This window comes from Dermochelys coriacea, chromosome 25 (assembly GCF_009764565.3).
Source record: "Dermochelys coriacea isolate rDerCor1 chromosome 25, rDerCor1.pri.v4, whole genome shotgun sequence".
Classification (NCBI taxonomy): domain Eukaryota; kingdom Metazoa; phylum Chordata; order Testudines; family Dermochelyidae; genus Dermochelys; species Dermochelys coriacea.
Window position 1 is genome coordinate 12,425,344 of NC_050092.1, and position 15,691 is coordinate 12,441,034.

A 15,691-nucleotide genomic window follows, 5' to 3' on the forward strand; every position below is an offset into this window, starting at 1 on the left:
TGTGATACCCCCAAGACAAACACACACACGTGACCCGATGAGGTTTCACTTTTATTTCAAATCAGCAGCAGGAAGCATGACGTAGGCAGACAGTTTGCACGCCAGGCCCGAGAGGGAGAAGGACAGAGCTGAAGCCTCCATAAGAGAACAAGTAGGCGTGGGAGTCATGCGGGGGTTTGAACCAGCAGCGCCCAGATGGATGGATGAGGCACATGCGGCCGGGTGAGCGAGCCGATCTCTAACCTGGGCAGCATAGGGAAGCCACTAGGAGTCAATACAGGGAAGGGGAGACGGACAGGCAAGCTTTCAGAGGATGCACTCACAGGGCTTGGCCCTAACGTAGATATTTTTTGATCCATGTCTTGTATTTAAAGACAGCCGTTGCGATGGGCGGTTTGAACATGTTGACACAGTTGTCGTCTGTGAAGGAGAACACGCCGGCTACCGCTGCTTTCTTGCCACACACCACAGGGCCCCCGGAATCACCCTGCAACAGCACAGAGTACACAGCATCTGTTAGCCTGGGAGGGCCCCTTGCAGCATTGGGAGTGAGGGTCAGGAGCGTGGAAGGGCCCAGGGGTGGGCACAGAGGCGGTGGCACCAAGCGACAGAGAGGATAGAGGCAGTGGGGCACATTGCACAGGGCAGGCACGAGGGTTATTTGGGACTGGAGCGAACCAACAATTGGCACCAAAGCCTGTGCTGGTAAAAGGGGCTTGACTGACAGCGCTGGAGACCGGAGTCCTCTCTCCATAGAACGGGTACAAAGTAGGGTGAGTGTCCCACACACATGCCCAGCGGAGCTCGGCCCTGACCTAGGGGCAAATCTCCATGGCCCATTCAGTCTTTAGCCTCTCTGCCAAGCCTGCCACCAAGGGCTTCAAAGGTCTGGGGAGACCCTGGCCAGCAGCTCCCTGCACCTGACTTATCCTCGCCTGCCAAAAAGGATCAAAGCCTCAGGAATGGAAAATTGGACACAATTCCCAGGGAGAACACATGGCTAGACCCCCGGGCATCCCTGTCAGCAAAGGTGCCGACTCGATAGGTGCTCAAGGGCTGGAGCACCCATGGAAAAGATAGGGGGTGCTCAGCACCCCGCAGTGGGCCCTGCCAATCAGCTCCTCTCCCTCCCCACCCAGAGCCTCCTGCCCGTTGCTGATCGGCAGGAGGCACTGGGGGGGAGCAGGAAGAGGCGGAGCATACTCAGGGGAGGGGCAGAGCAGGGAGCCAGCATCCCCAGGGAAATCAGAAAGTCGATACCTATGCTTGTCAGTGTCTGTCATGTTTCCCGGGGTTCTTTTGTATCTTAGCTACATCTGGGGCCCCCCGTTAGGTGCTCCCATCTCCACACATGCTCCAGGACAGACAGCTAAGCAGGCAGGCCTGGCAACGAGGCCATCCCCCTTGCATACAGCCAGCTGGAGACTCTTCCCCATCAGCCCCTTCCAGACCAGCATTGCTGTTAAGCCATCACCTTGCAGGGAGCAGAGTCCTTCTCGACCCCTTCGATGCACATCATGGTGCTGGTGACCTCGCCATGCCAGTACCGGCTGTTGTTGCACATCCTGCTGTCCATCACCGTGACATTGAGTTCGCGCAGGACCTGGGAATGCTTGCTTTTTGGTCTGAAAGTCCCCCAGCCAGCCATGCTGCACGTCGTCCCCGGGGCCGGATTCTTCTTGGACAGCGGGAGGAAGCTCGTCTCCTTGTTCCAAGCCACCTTCTTGTCCAGCTGCAGGCAGGAGCGAAAGCCAAGGTCAGGCCTTGGGGACAGACTCCACCAGCCTGCAGAAAGGTTCCCAGCCCTAGCACCACTGCGGTCCCCCGAGCTGCTTCCATCTCAGTAGAGATGCCTCCGGCTTCTCCTGCAGGCTACGGCCCAGTTCTGGGCTCGCTGGGGGCCGGGGGTGTGTGTGTGACTTTGTGCCATTGATACAAAGAGCCCAAATGTGACTCTTTTCATCACCAAGTTCTAAAGTAACCTAGGTAGGGGGGATGGGGAGATGGTCTGTCTTAAGCAACGGAGTCCACAACCGCAAGGTGGTTTGAGAAACACACGGAGACCGAGCCCCACTATCCAAGCCTGGCCAGTCTCTAACAGCCAGGGGCCTGGCTCCAGCCCTCTCCTAACGCCCCTTTGTGCCACAGGGTTCCTGGGAGAATTCCCCCAAACAGGGGCAGCATGCACTGCCCCCCTTTGCAGACACTGGTGCGGGGCGTGCAGGGCAGCCCCTAGGCGGCCAGGTGCCTTGGCGACTGCTCTAACTCCCATGAAAGGCTGCACCAGTCCCACCTCGAGCAGCCCAGAATCTAGGACTCGCTGAAGTCCGTGTCTGCCCCCCGCCCACTCACCACCCAGGCTGCACCTTCTAGGCTGCTTCCTGAGAGGCCAAGCTCCCAGTCCGGCCCTAGATGAAACTGTGCAGGCCCAGAAGCTGAGGGATGGTGGGAAGGGGTGGGAGGAATGAGAATTCCTAGCTGTTGGGAAGCAGCTGAGGGACAGAGGGAAGCATCCTTAGCTCTGTTAGAGGCCAGACTCCGGGGAAAAACTTTACCCCTCAGTGAAAGCAAGGCCAGCTGCACACCTACCAGCACCTCAGAGGCAAGGGCGTGAGCGGAGATGACTCAAGACTGGCTAGAGAGCCCTGCTAGCGTTAAAGATTTCCTGTAAGGGTTAGGCAGTTTGTCACTTCTGAATCTCACCTTTCTAGCCACAGCAGAAGAGGCCTCCAAAGAGACCCCTCCCATCCCCCCTTCACCCCACTCAACCTTCCACCTACCCTGAGATAGAGGAACAAAGGAAGGAGTAAATCCTATGCAGTGCTGAATGCCCCGGCTTGCCTCTGAGGGTCCTAACACAGCGCTTTCCATCCACAAAAGAAATACTGATATCATTAGCAGCATGGCCTGGCAGCTAGAGCACAGGCTGGGACTCAGGACACCTGCCCTCTAGTCCTGCCTCTGCCACTGACCCGCTGGGTGACCTTGGGCAAGTCACTTTTAACCTCCGTGTGCCTCAGTTTCCCCATCTGTAAAAGGAGTTTGACAACTCTGCTCTCCTTTGTAAAGTGCTTTGAGATCCACTGATAAGAGCTAGGGACTATTACTACCTCCATTTTACAGATGGGGGAAACTGAGGCAGGCAGAGGCAACTTGACCTGTCCAAGACCACACAACAGGAAGAGCCAGGATTTGAACCCACTCCACTGCCCTAGCCACATGGTCAGGCGCTGCCGCCTTATAGGACTGGCCCCCTGTAGCAGAAGCTAGAATGACTGGAGCCCATGGCACTCTAGCAAACCCACGAACCTTGAGCAGCATGATATCATTGGCCATGGTGTTGGGGTTGTAGGAAGGATGCGGGACAAACTCCATGACATTGAACTTCGGCACTTGGGCATTTCTCCTGGGCTGCTGATGGAGACCCACCACCACCTTGATGCGACCCTTTCTCCTGAGACACAAAAAGAAAGCCTCACTAGTGTTAGCACCCTCACTGCGGACACCCTGCTATCCCAATGGAAACACCCCATCGGGGAGGCACAAAGCTAAGCCTGCAGTCAGAGGAGCAAGTCGGCCTTTTGGTGGAGCATGTTCCCCCAGCTCTTGACTCACGACCCCAGTGATGCTGGCCCAACCATTGATCCTCCTGTCATGCCCCTGGTGTGCTGAGGGCAGACGGGCTCTGCATGCAGACGCCTCCCATGAGCTGAGCAAGTTTCATCTGGGAATGCAGAAGCAAGCACGTTGGCCCAGGTTCTTCAAAAGTATTTAGGTGTCTAATTTGCATTGGAAGTTAGGTGCCCAAATACCTTTGAGGGTAAGGGCCATTCAGGCCACTTTGGGGTGCTTTGGTTTTGGGGTGCCCAGCCCGTGATGCACCCTTGGGCCAGATTCTTCTGAGAGAGGCTAAGTGCCCACAACTCCAGTGGGCGTCAGGGGAGCTGGAGGCTCTCAACCGCCTCTGAAAATCAGGCCTCACAGACCCCAAATCGGAGGTCCCCTTTGAAATATGTGGCCTGTCTGGTTCACCCAAGACCACGGAGGAGCTGGAGAAAGAACTCGAGTCCTGGCTCCCAGTCCTGCCCTTGACCCACAAGACCTTCCCTTCCTCTCTAGGGTCCTGGTCTGCCTCCTATAGAAGGCAATGGAAAGATTTCAATTGCATTCAGTCCCCCCATTTACGCCTCATGACCTTGACCCTGTGCGCCTGCCACGCTGAATGACCCTCAGGGTTCTTAGTTTGCTGCTCTGCTGGTTTGGTGAGATTCCGACAGCAAGCAATGGCCCTTTTCCTCCTGGGCTGGCACCAAGGCTTTTCCTCTGGCATTTCTTAAACCTGGGTTTCACTATTTGTCCCTGCAACAGCAGAGCAACCCCTGCAGAAGGCTGAGCTCACCTAGCAAATCACCAGAACAGCCTGCTCCCCCCGTCCGAGCTAGGAGCCTGCTCCTCCGGCCCTAATCTGCAGGAACCCACCAGCCCAGGGTGGGTTCTGTACTCACGGGTCGGCATAGCAGTGCGCAGCCGTCAGCACCCAGCGCGCATGGATTAGGGTTCCCCCACAGAAGGGAGTGTCTTTGAGATGGATAGACACCATGTAGGGCCTGGAGTGAGGCAATGCTTCGCGTCCCCCAATGATCGAAGACTGGAGCTGGCCTGCTGCAAAGAGAGAAGCAAGACGTGCCCCAGTGCACAGGAACCGGGGAGCAAGGCAGATGCAGGGGACAATTCTCACCCCAAACCCTGGAAAGGGAGGCGTGTTCGAATCCTAGCACTACCATGTTGGAACCGATCCATGTCCCAGCTGCTCCAACTATGCCCTTGGGTGTATAAGCCCTGAAGCCCAGAAGTAGCTAACTCCAGTCCAATGGGCAGGGCATCAGAGTATGAATCAGGAGACCCGGATTCCCCCCCAGCCATGTTAAACCATCAGTCTATTGACCCATCATGTCCAGAGGCCTGGCTCCAACAGCTGCTGATACTGGAAATTTCAGAGAAAGGTAAACTTCTTCACCAATGCGGGAATTGAGGCAGAGAGAGAGAGAGAAGTAGCTCAGCTGAGCCCAAATTAGGGGCAGTCAGGAATAGAATCCAGCCCTCCGGATTCCCAGCCCGGTGCTCCTATCCACCGGGCCACCCTGCCACTCCCTGGCACCACGTGATCACCCACTCACCAGCCTTCCCAATGGGGAGGAACAGAAGCACCAGGAAGAGCAATTTCTGATCTGCCTTCATGCTGCTGCCACGCTGAGCCGTCTGCGGACGTCGTCGCCCCACCGCTTCTGTCAGGGGGCATTTCCACTCTCAGTTATATACCCCGCTCCTTCCCTGAGCGCGTTCACATCTCCTCAGCAGCAATGGGAGAAAGCGCTCTCAGGGGGTGGTTGGGGCAGAGGTGTGAGGTTTGCAGAGCAAAGGACGTGCAGCCGACATTGTTGCTGTCACACCCACAGCCACGGCAAGTCTTTCTTCACCACTTGTGAAAACTTGATGGCGCTGAAAGCAAAGTGTTTCTGCGCCGGGGCTGGGAAACGTTTCAGAGGGAGGAAGATGCTGAGTGCCAACAGCTGAAACATGCCAAGGCTACCGGGAGAGAAGATGGGCTCATCTTGCTACCGTTATGAAAACAGGAACTCAGTGGTCTAAAGTGAGAGGGTAAAAAACAAGTCGAATACATTACATGCTTCCTGAACACTTTGGGGCCAGATTCCAATCTTTGTTTGCTCTGTAACATTCTACCCCTCAACACCCCCCCCCGCACCACATGGCCGAATCCTCCAGCCCACACGCCCCGACAGAAGTAAGAGATGTAAACTGCTCCCTTGCAGTTTCCAGCCACTTTTAACTCCCTTTCTATTGCACTCCTCCATCAGGATCGCATCTTTAGGCACAAAGAGCTGATGAAACAGGCCCTGGGGCCTGAGCTGTAGCTCACGAAAGCTTATGCTCTAATAAATTTGTTAGTCTCTAAGGTGCCACAAGTACTCCTTTTCTTTTTGCGAATACAGACTAACACGGCTGCTACTCTGAAACCTGAAATCTGGAACCATTCCCCTGATCCAGCTAGGGTTGTAGTGTAGCGTCCGATTGCCCAAGCCGTCACCTTGTCACACCCATGCACCAACTCTCAGCCACTGCACAGCTCTGGACCTTGTCAAGACAAAGAGATATGCCACTACCTTCATTTTCGCAACCATTTACGTGATCAGAAAAGGAGTACTTGTGGCACCTTAGAGACTAAAATTTATTTGAGCATAAGCTTTCATGAGCTACAGCTCACTTCATCCTTTGAAGTGAGCTGTAGCTCACGAAAGCTTATGCTCTAATAAATTTGTTAGTCTCTAAGGTGCCACAAGTACTCCTTTTCTTTTTGCGAATACAGACTAACACGGCTGCTACTCTGAAACTTACGTGATCAACTGCAATCTTTGACCTCCTCCCCGGCACCCAGCCCAGGCAAGAAGCTGTGTCGATGTTTGTAGCGTGTGATAAGACAGTGTCTCTCCCGAAGCTGAGCTGCTGTCTCTCTGAGACGTAAACCCAAGGTCATAAGCACCCAATGCTCACTGAAGAGTCTAACTGCAGGGAGAACGACAACCCCGTGATCACACTGAGATGGAGCCAACGCCCAGGTGCGAGCAGAGATCTGAAGGAACGTGCTCAGGCTTTTCAGGTCCATGGTACTTTGCAATTCTGCCACACTCCGTACCATTAGCTAGCAGACAGAACAAGGGGCTGGGTCTCCAGAGACCTAAATTCTATTCCCAGCTCTTCCACTAGCATGCTAGTTGTGTACTCAGGCAAGTCACTCCCCATGCCATAGTTTCCCCATCTACAAGATGGGGATAATGAGACTGACCTCCTTTGTAAAGTGCTTTGAGATCTGGTGCTGAAAAGCACTAAATAAGGGCTAGGGGTTATTACAACTTCCAATGAAATCACAAACAACTCCCCTCCCCCCCCACTTCAAAACAGGCAAGCATTGTTGCACCCATTTCACAGATGGAAAGAAATTGAGGCACAGGCCTACTTTACACCAGCAGTTTTAGGGACATCGCTATCTGTTGGTATCCGCACCAGGAACGGCTAGTACAGACAGGGCTCCAAGGGGCCTGGTGTGAGCTGCATCAGTGTAGCAAAGCATTGGGAGAGGACCAGTTAGTTACCCAGGCAGACACAGCCAACGAAAAGCTTGGTGGACTGGGGGGGGGGGGGCTTTGCCAGGGTCAGAGCTGAGACTAAAGCTCATTATTGGCTCCCAGCAGGACCCGATCTTATCCCTACCCAGCCCCTCTCCATTAAAGAGCTTGTAAAAAAAGACTCAGCCATTCAGTTTTCTGAGGAATGGATTTTAATAAGAGTTTATTAATAACGATATTTAGGAGACCTGGGGCTGTGGCTCACATTCCATATCGATTCCCACTGCATTTTAATAGCAAACTCCCACCAGCAACCACTTTATTTTCTAAGTATTCTCATGGGGGTCGAGTCTAGGTGCAAAGCCAAGCAGATTAGTTCACCACCAACACCACACCGGGACCCACAGCAAACCCCGGATGCCAAATGGACAGGGCAAGAAACAGCACATCACTCCTGGCAGGAATCAACCAAAGCCAAGTCCACTGGGCTCAGTTTCTCCCAGTTGCTATCGGCTGACTCTGCTTTTAGTGCTGGCTGCTTTGGAGGGGCACACAGCCCTCGCTCGGCCAGCTGCAGGTCTGATGCTCTTCAAGCTCTCCAGCAGCCTCCGCTCGAAGAATTTGTTTCTGTAGTCAAGTTCGTTAAGATGCCTTAAAACCAGAGGCACTTGCTCTTTCTCCACATCCACGTAAACCGGGATAATCTTCGTCCCCTCCCGCTCTATCACATGATGCAGGTTCCACTCCACGACACGCTGACACCAGGGGTCGTCCAGCGAGCTGGCCGACAAGATGACGATAGCGACCCTGCTGGCCTGGATGACCTCAGTGGCTGTCATGAGAATGGATGTCCCTGCCACCTGGTCCTGGTGCTCGGCATAACCTTGGAGGCCTTGCTTTTTCAGCATCATGGAGATGCAGGAAGCAATATTGTCATCATGGAGGCAGTACCAGATGGAGAAGTCATAGGTAAACCTGGAGGGCGAGGGGGACGTCATGCCAACAGTCACCATGGGCACCTGAGACAGTGACACGCAGCTTACAAAAAGTCAGCGGCTTCCTGGAGCCCACGCTTACCCCAGCCAGGTCAGGTTCAAGCTTGCCATTTGGAAACTGGTATCAGGTTCTCCTAATGGCTCAACAAGGCGCCTGGTCCAAGAGTCCCTTCCGAACATGAGCAACAAGATCAGGGCTGCCCACTGGGAAAAGGCTATGGAGGCAGATCCTGTAGCATTTTTAGCTTTAAAGATGAAACCCACCCTCACATACCCCTTAGCGTTTCCAATGAGCACGAGGGGCAACTCTTGTGAAGCTGCATTCATGAGGCTTGGCTGGTTCTTGGAGATTCCAGGCAATATGCAGCAGTGACAGATCTTCCATTAAATCAAAGCACACATCAGGGTTATCTGGCTGGGTGGCTTTCTGGCCCTATGATTTAGACACAGAAACAAGAAGCCACACTGAGGATGTCTGTGAAAGTCTAACACACATTGAGAAGTTCGTCAGGACTAGGAGGCGGGGCTTTTTGACAGTCGAGATCAGACCCTCCTGGGCCAGCTTTTTGTCTCTGCTCCCAATCTCTCGGCATTCCAGAGAGGCCAGACAACCTCACAAGGCCTTTTCCTTAATTTCCACGATATTCTGTTCCAAAGTCATGCCCGCCTGCTTCAGCTCTATGCACTTCTCTTTCAGCAGACTGCAGACCTTCTGCAGCCGCTGGTTCATCTGTACATAAGAGTGACTCTGCTGGTACAGGCGCTCGGTCTTCACTTCAGAATCCTCCTCCTTCCCAGGGGCTGGTAAGTCTGGGGAGGGGAAATGTGGGAGGAAAAGAGAGAACAACATGCATTCAAAAGGGGGTAGTCGCTTCATGTAAAGCTAAGTTACATTTCAGATCAGATATACCTTCAGGTCTCGATAGAAAACTAGCCATCCCCTATCTATCAAGTGGAATGGAGTAAGCACCACTCTGCATATTTGCTACCTACAACAAGAGCGATACATGTTCTAGTGCTCCGAGCAGAGGATTAGAAGCCAGGACTCCTTGGTTCTGTACCCAGCTCTTGCCACTAACACCATGTGAATGCAGACAAGTTGCTTCGCCCTCTCGAAGGGGGATATAATACTCATCCTAGATCAAAGCAGTGATAGAGCTTCCCCTTTTTACAGTCTCTTTCCCATGACCCATGATCTCCCACTGATATTCCACCCCAAACCCCGGTAAGCAGAACCCACCTCCCAGTGCTACTGCCTCGGCAACAATTTCCCAAAGGAAGAGAGTTTGCCGATAAGGTGCAATAATGAAAACGGAATTAAGATCGTTCATTTTGAAGCTTGGGTTTAGTTTTCTGGGCTCCTCTGATCAAAACTATTGTGATTTGTGTTGCCTTGTTCCACTACACACTCATTCACATTAGGTCTCCTTAAACATGTCTCACACAAGCCTTTTACACTTCTGCACCTGTAATACATCAGTTTTCTCTGAGTGTGTTTAGTTCTGATGAAACTAACAGTCATACAGGCCAAAGATCGGTTTATAGCCTCAAAACTGGCACAGCACAGGTAGCGCCAGGGGATGTTTCCCTACCGTGCTGTGACCAATGCGCCTTACTTACAAACAGGGGAGGACACCTGTAAAGGTGAAAGGGAAGGTCAGTCTCCAGGCCCCATGAAGTCTGTGGCTTCCCTGAAGAAATTGTCAACAAGAGAACCAATCACAGCTGTGGATTTTGGGCTATAAAGAGGTGTCCTCCAAGAACAGGACTGAGACCCAGCAGCTCATGTCACCCAAGCCAACAAACTGGCAAGATGGCAGCAACTTTCAGGGCCACTCTGTGCAATGTGCACTGACGAAGATTTTATAATTGATAGGTAGGATTGGAGAGGACAGAGACAGGCTCCCATTGTTTGGAAGATTTCATACAGAATGGATCATGGAGATTCCTGGGGCAAAGAGCTAGGATGCATTCTTCTACCTTTATTGACCTCTGCTATAAGGACAAACATGGGATCGGATGGCTGGGTGCTCCTGACGTCCTCGAGGATCTGTTCCATGGTGGGTGGTTCAGGCCGGGTCGGCAGAACCACCCGCTTCTTGCCTTTCGAGCTCATAACTCTCCTGCCTTATAAGGCATTCTGGAATGGGCATGAAGAGACTAAGGAGTCAGTGACTTTCCTGCCTGCTGAGATAATGCTGCTTCCCCCCACCCCACCAATGACTGGATATACACCCTTTATCCCTGCCCCCCAACCCACACTGTTTTTCCCATACCTCTATTCCTATATCCCCCGCCGTACCACATACCCCCCTCCCCCATACCCACCCCACCATACCGTATACCCCCATGCCCAACCCCCATTCCATATACCCCTCTCCCCATGCCCCACCGCTCCCCACACCCACCCCCCATTCCATATACCCTCCTCCCCCATCCCCCCACTCCCCACGCCCACCCCCCATTCCATATACCCTCCTCCCCCATCCCCCCACTCCCCACGCCCACCCCCCATACCGTATACCCTCCTCCCCATCCCCACACCCCCCCACACCATCCCCCCGCTCCCACCCCCCATGCCGTATACCTTCCTCCCCACCCCCACACCATCCCCCCGCTCACCCCCCATTCCATATACCTTCCTCCCCACCCCCACACCATCCCCCCGCTCACCCCCCATTCCATATACCCTCCTCCCCATCTCCACACCCCCGACACCATCCCCCCGCTCCCACCCCCCATGCCGTATACCCTCCTCCCCATCCCCACACCCCCCACACCATCCCCCCGCTCCCCACGCCCACCCCCCATGCCGTATACCCTCCTCCCCATCCCCACACCCCCCACACCATCCCCCCGCTCCCCACGCCCACCCCCCATGCCGTATACCCTCCTCCCCATCCCCACACCCCCACACCATCCCCCCGCTCCCCACACCCACCCCCAATTCCATATACCCTCCTCCCGCCTCCCCCCACCCACCCCCCATTCCGTATACCCTCCTCCCCATCCCCACACCCCCCAGACCATCCCCCCGCCCACCCCCCATGCCATATACCCTCCTCCCGCCTCCCCCCACCCACCCCCCATTCCGTATACCCTCCTCCCCATCCCCACACCCCCCAGACCATCCCCCCGCCCACCCCCCATGCCATATACCCTCCTCCCGCCTCCCCCCACCCACCCCCCATTCCGTATACCCTCCTCCCCATCCCCACACCCCCCAGACCATCCCCCCGCCCACCCCCCATGCCATATACCCTCCTCCCGCCTCCCCCCACCCACCCCCCATTCCGTATACCCTCCTCCCCATCCCCACACCCCCCAGACCATCCCCCCGCCCACCCCCCATGCCATATACCCTCCTCCCGCCTCCCCCCACCCACCCCCCATTCCGTATACCCTCCTCCCCATCCCCACACCATCCCCCCGCTCCCCACGCCGTATACCCTCCTCCCGCCTCCCCCCACTCCCCACACCCACCCCCAATTCCGTATACCATCCCCCCGCTCCCACCCATGCCGTATACCCTCCTCCCCATCCCCACACCCCCCACACCATCCCCCCGCTCCCCACGCCGTATACCCTCCTCCCCCACCCCCCAGAACTGACGCGCCCACCCAGACGTTCACCTGATCGCTGCTCCCGGGCTCCGTCCCCACCCCGGCCACCGTACGCCCAGCCCCACTCAGCTGCGGGCCCCGCCCCCGCCACGTCATTGGCGTCCCGCGCTGCGTGATCCGCCCCGCCCCGCCCCTTCCTTAAAGGGGCCGCGCGCGCGCCTGTTGCGGACGCCCGGGGCGAGCGCGAGCCCGGGGCTGGGGGGGGAAATCCGAGGGGGGGGGCGGGGCGAAGCGTGACTCAGCCCCTGAGACCCCGCCCCCCCCCGGCCACATCTGGAGCTGGAGCTGGGGGCCACCCCACCCTGGGATCCCCACCACGGCCCCGGGGGCGAGCAGCGCCGGGGGGGGGCGGGGGGAGATGAGCACCGCTGCCCTGTGCGGCGCACGGGGTCAATAGGGTGTGAGACTTGGGACCCCAGCCCCAGCGGGTGGAACAAGGCGAGGGGCAGCCGTGGGCAGGCCCGGGGGCACCATGTTTAACCCGGGGGGGGGGGCCCAGAGGGTCAGAGGAATAAAGGACGGGGTGGGGGGGATAGGTGCCGTCCCAAATTCCTGAGGGGGTCAGCTCCTGTGAAAGGCATCCAGTGCAGGGGTAGGGAGAGGGCGGCCACGGACGGCCCCCGGCCTGCAGGCATTTTTAGAGAGGTAGCTTTCCGCCTAGGGTGACCAGACGTCTGGTTTTTACCTACCATTTAGGGCCGCTGGCGGAGAGGGCCAGAGCAGAGCCCCACAGAGGCACGGCCATGGGGCAATGAGCGAGTACCCAAGCAGTGCGTGTAAGGGGCCTCCTTACCCTCCCACACACACACACAGGTGAACTCTGCAGATTAACCTCTGAACTCTGGGGCTGCACAGGCCAAGGACAGCAACTGCGAGTGGGGTGCAGAGAAGGGTCAGGCACATTAAAGGGACTTTTGGGTCACTGGACTTAAGACCCTGAGGGGGGAAAAGGACACTTGGGGGTGGGTCATTTGCTCACGGTTTGTGTGTATGAATCCTAGTTGTGGTGTTTTCCCAAATTAAGGCTGAGTTACTTCCCTCCTTTTATTAAAAGCTTTTGCCACACTCAGACTCTGTGCTTGCAAGAGGCGAAGTATGGCCTCTTAGAGGCGCCCAGAGGGTGGTGTGTAATTGGCCCTGGGTGCGGGCTTGAGCCGGTTTTATGTTGTATTGTTGAAAAGGAGCCAGTAGCTACTGAACCCGGCCCTTGGTGCTGCTGGCTCTACCTGGCAGAAGGGTTACATGTTTGCAAGCAATCCCATCATGCCGAGCACCTAGGCAGGGTGGGTGTGTCCATGCAAACGAGATCAGCTTCTGACGTCTTTTTCCACAGCTCACCACTAGATGTTAGGGGGAGAGCTCATTCAGCCCCTGCTTACACAAATAAGTCTGTAGTTCATTCAGTATCACCCCCTGGGGATTGGGGTCGGGATACTCAATTGCAGATTTCCTATAGGGGCTCTCGGTTTATGGAGCCACCTTTACTGTACAGCAAAAAGGTTGTTTATCTAAAGTGCTTGAGATTCAGTCACTCATGAAATCCTCTCACCTGTCCCAACATCAGCATATACAGCACAGCAAAATCTCTAGTAGTGCCTGCAGTGGCCCTATTAACTGGGTGACTGCTGGGCAGGTGGGTAAGACTGGTAGCCTATTGATACAAGAAGTTGCATGTCCTGTTATGTCGAAACTGCAAGTCATCAGTTGGCACCCAGGGAGCAGTAGCAAGAGCTGCAAAGGTTGAAGTAGCAGTAACTCACTTATGGGGTCACTTATGCCTCTGGTTGAAGTAGCAGTAACTCACTGACTTTAAGGGGAGTTATGTCCATATTGGAGCAAATTCAGATCATTCCTAAGTTGTTACCTACAGATTACTTTTGCTGCCCATGTGAAGCAAGCAGATGGCACTCCAGTGACAGAATGACAGTGTCCAATCTCCCTTCTCAGTCTCATGCAGAAGGACCCCCAGGGTAGGATTGACGTGCAGTGGCAGAATGGGGCATCGGTGGTGCTCTATAACTCTTCCTGTAAATTGGGGAGAGGGGGACTTTCATTGGTCCACCGCTTCCCTTCCCCAGGATTCAGAGAGTCTGCGTCAGGAATAAAGCCAAGCATGAAGAGAACAAGCAATACAAATAAAACCCATGAACAGAAAGGAGTTATGAGTCACATTTATTCTGTTTCAAACATAATAAATGAATACAAATGGGGGGGGGGAGAATCATGTTTGAGCAACTATTTTTTTTTTTTTTTTTTTAATAAAAAAGCTGCCAGTACATGAACTGCTGTAACTTGATGGAGTTACCACTGAGGACAAATGGAAGCCTGTTGCTCCCTACAGAATTCACAGCTTGTTGAAATTGCCTCCTACCAGGATCTGATGAAGTAAATTAAGAGACATTAATATTTTATTTTCTAAAGAGGAGGGAGATGGCGAATTGCAAGCAGAACGCAGACATGCTAGAGTTCAGGGTGTGAAGTGTGGAGGGAGCATGGGGCAGCCTAAGATCAGGGTTTCCCAAGCTCAAACAGGATTAAGATTTGGTCCAAGTTAAGTTACAGCTTGTTGGTTTAGTGAAAGATGTCAAAGCTAGCAAAAGTCTGATGCCAAAGCACTGGAAAGCAAACATGCCCTGAAAGCATCCTGCCCACAGCAACTGCCGCACCCTACTGGAAGACCCTGCCTTGTCCAGTTCTGGAAGTGAACTGCAGAGCCAACACCTAACCAGACTGCCAGGACATGTATGATTGCCAAAGCAGCCTGCTAGGATGCAAGCACAGCTCCAGGCCTGCAGGCTATGGAGTGCATGCTGCTCACAGGTTGGTGCTAACTTCCCCCTCCCCCCAAAGGCCACCTGTCCCCTACTGCATTGCTGTTGCCTGGGTGAGACCAAAAACTCCCTAGGGACCCCTTCCTTGAGCTTCACTCAGTGCTGGGATTCGGGCAGAGGCAGACTCTGAACTGGTATGGACCTTTGGTCAGCTGTGTAACCGCTAGTAGGGAAGTGCCAGCAGGGGGTTAAAAAAAAGTGAGTCAGCATTTCAAAAGTCACAGGTACTCCTGCCTTTTTCCTCTTTCAAAAGGATTAAAGATCTGAACGTTTCTGTGGATTGCAGGCTCTCCCTGGAGGTAAAAGCTTCACGTGCATGTTAATTCCCCACCTCCGCTGCCCCGTTCAGCTCCCTGCAGCCTCCACAGGACACCGCTGTGGTTAGTTTTATGATCACAAAGCAGAGCAGCAACTTCTGTGGTGTTGCTATTGTTAGTGATTGCAGAAGAGTGAATAGTCTGGAACTCCCTCCCCTTGAAGCCAAGCATGAACATCCTTCTGTTTCAGCCAACATTGTTTGCAAACCCGCACCTCTCCTGGCTTGGTTGTTTACCTCCATGGCAATGTCTACTGAAAGTCGGATGCTTGGCCCCTGACTTCAGAGAGAAGCAGCACAAGGCTGGGGTGTGCGAGGGGAAGTGAAGAGCTGCCTGCTCTGGGGCTGGACCCCAGCCTGCTGAAGTAAAAACTGAACAAGCCAGAGACCGGAAAAGAACCTGTGGGATTAACAGCTGAAGAGCCAGTGGCTACAGAACCCCACTTCCTTCTCCCTTTTGTGCTGTGGTTTATTGCAAAGCATCCTGTGTTAGGACAACTGTGTAGCCCGGGGGTGGGGGAAACAGGATGGGGGCTTGAAGGCTTTATAGCCAGTGTTAATTGCTGCAGAATCCCCCACCCCGAGGGAGTTATACTGCATCATGATTCAACACCTAAGCTCACGCCACAAAAATACTAGAAGGGCAGGTCTCAGGCTAGCTCCAGGGGCCTGTCTCCCCCTCCCCACGCCAATCTGTGCTCTACCTCATAGAACACGATTGGGGAAAATGCACCAGTAGTCCCTGTGATATCTAGTGCAGAGTTGACAGCCTTTCTGCAGAATA

At 54.6% G+C, this 15,691-nt stretch overlaps 2 protein-coding genes and 1 long non-coding RNA gene across 6 annotated transcripts; 1 reads left to right on the top strand and 2 right to left on the bottom strand.

Moving 5' to 3' along the window:
• Positions 1-38: 38 nt before the first annotated feature.
• Positions 39-7,179, bottom strand: GZMM (granzyme M). 2 transcript variants are annotated; one of them, XM_038384327.2, is made up of 6 exons: positions 6,415-7,179; positions 5,178-5,645; positions 4,506-4,662; positions 3,310-3,454; positions 1,475-1,732; positions 39-487 (listed from the first exon to the last, which is right to left on the bottom strand). In XM_038384327.2, exons 2-6 carry the CDS (start codon positions 5,236-5,238, stop codon positions 335-337), a joined length of 774 nt encoding a protein of 257 aa, XP_038240255.1. In that variant the 5' UTR covers positions 5,239-5,645; positions 6,415-7,179; the 3' UTR covers positions 39-334. The 2 variants fall into 2 exon arrangements, with proteins under 2 accessions (XP_038240255.1, XP_043358579.1); XM_043502644.1 differs by lacking the exon at positions 6,415-7,179 and having other exon boundaries at positions 4,506-4,659; positions 5,178-5,738.
• A 157-nt stretch (positions 7,180-7,336) lies between these two features.
• C25H19orf25 (chromosome 25 C19orf25 homolog) lies at positions 7,337-11,885 on the bottom strand. 3 transcript variants are annotated; one of them, XM_038384329.2, is made up of 3 exons: positions 11,770-11,885; positions 10,118-10,277; positions 7,337-8,947 (listed from the first exon to the last, which is right to left on the bottom strand). In XM_038384329.2, the coding sequence occupies exons 2-3, from the start codon at positions 10,251-10,253 to the stop codon at positions 8,751-8,753; spliced, it is 333 nt and encodes a 110-aa protein (XP_038240257.2). In that variant the 5' UTR covers positions 10,254-10,277; positions 11,770-11,885; the 3' UTR covers positions 7,337-8,750. The 3 variants fall into 3 exon arrangements, with proteins under 3 accessions (XP_038240257.2, XP_043358580.1, XP_043358581.1); XM_043502645.1 differs by having other exon boundaries at positions 11,758-11,843; XM_043502646.1 differs by having other exon boundaries at positions 11,754-11,776.
• Positions 11,886-13,145: 1,260 nt separating this feature from the next.
• On the top strand, positions 13,146-15,527 carry LOC122457456. The gene is made up of 2 exons (XR_006276978.1): positions 13,146-15,460; positions 15,493-15,527. It is a non-coding gene; the product is annotated as an uncharacterized LOC122457456 (long non-coding RNA).
• The last annotated feature ends 164 nt before the right edge of the window (positions 15,528-15,691 follow it).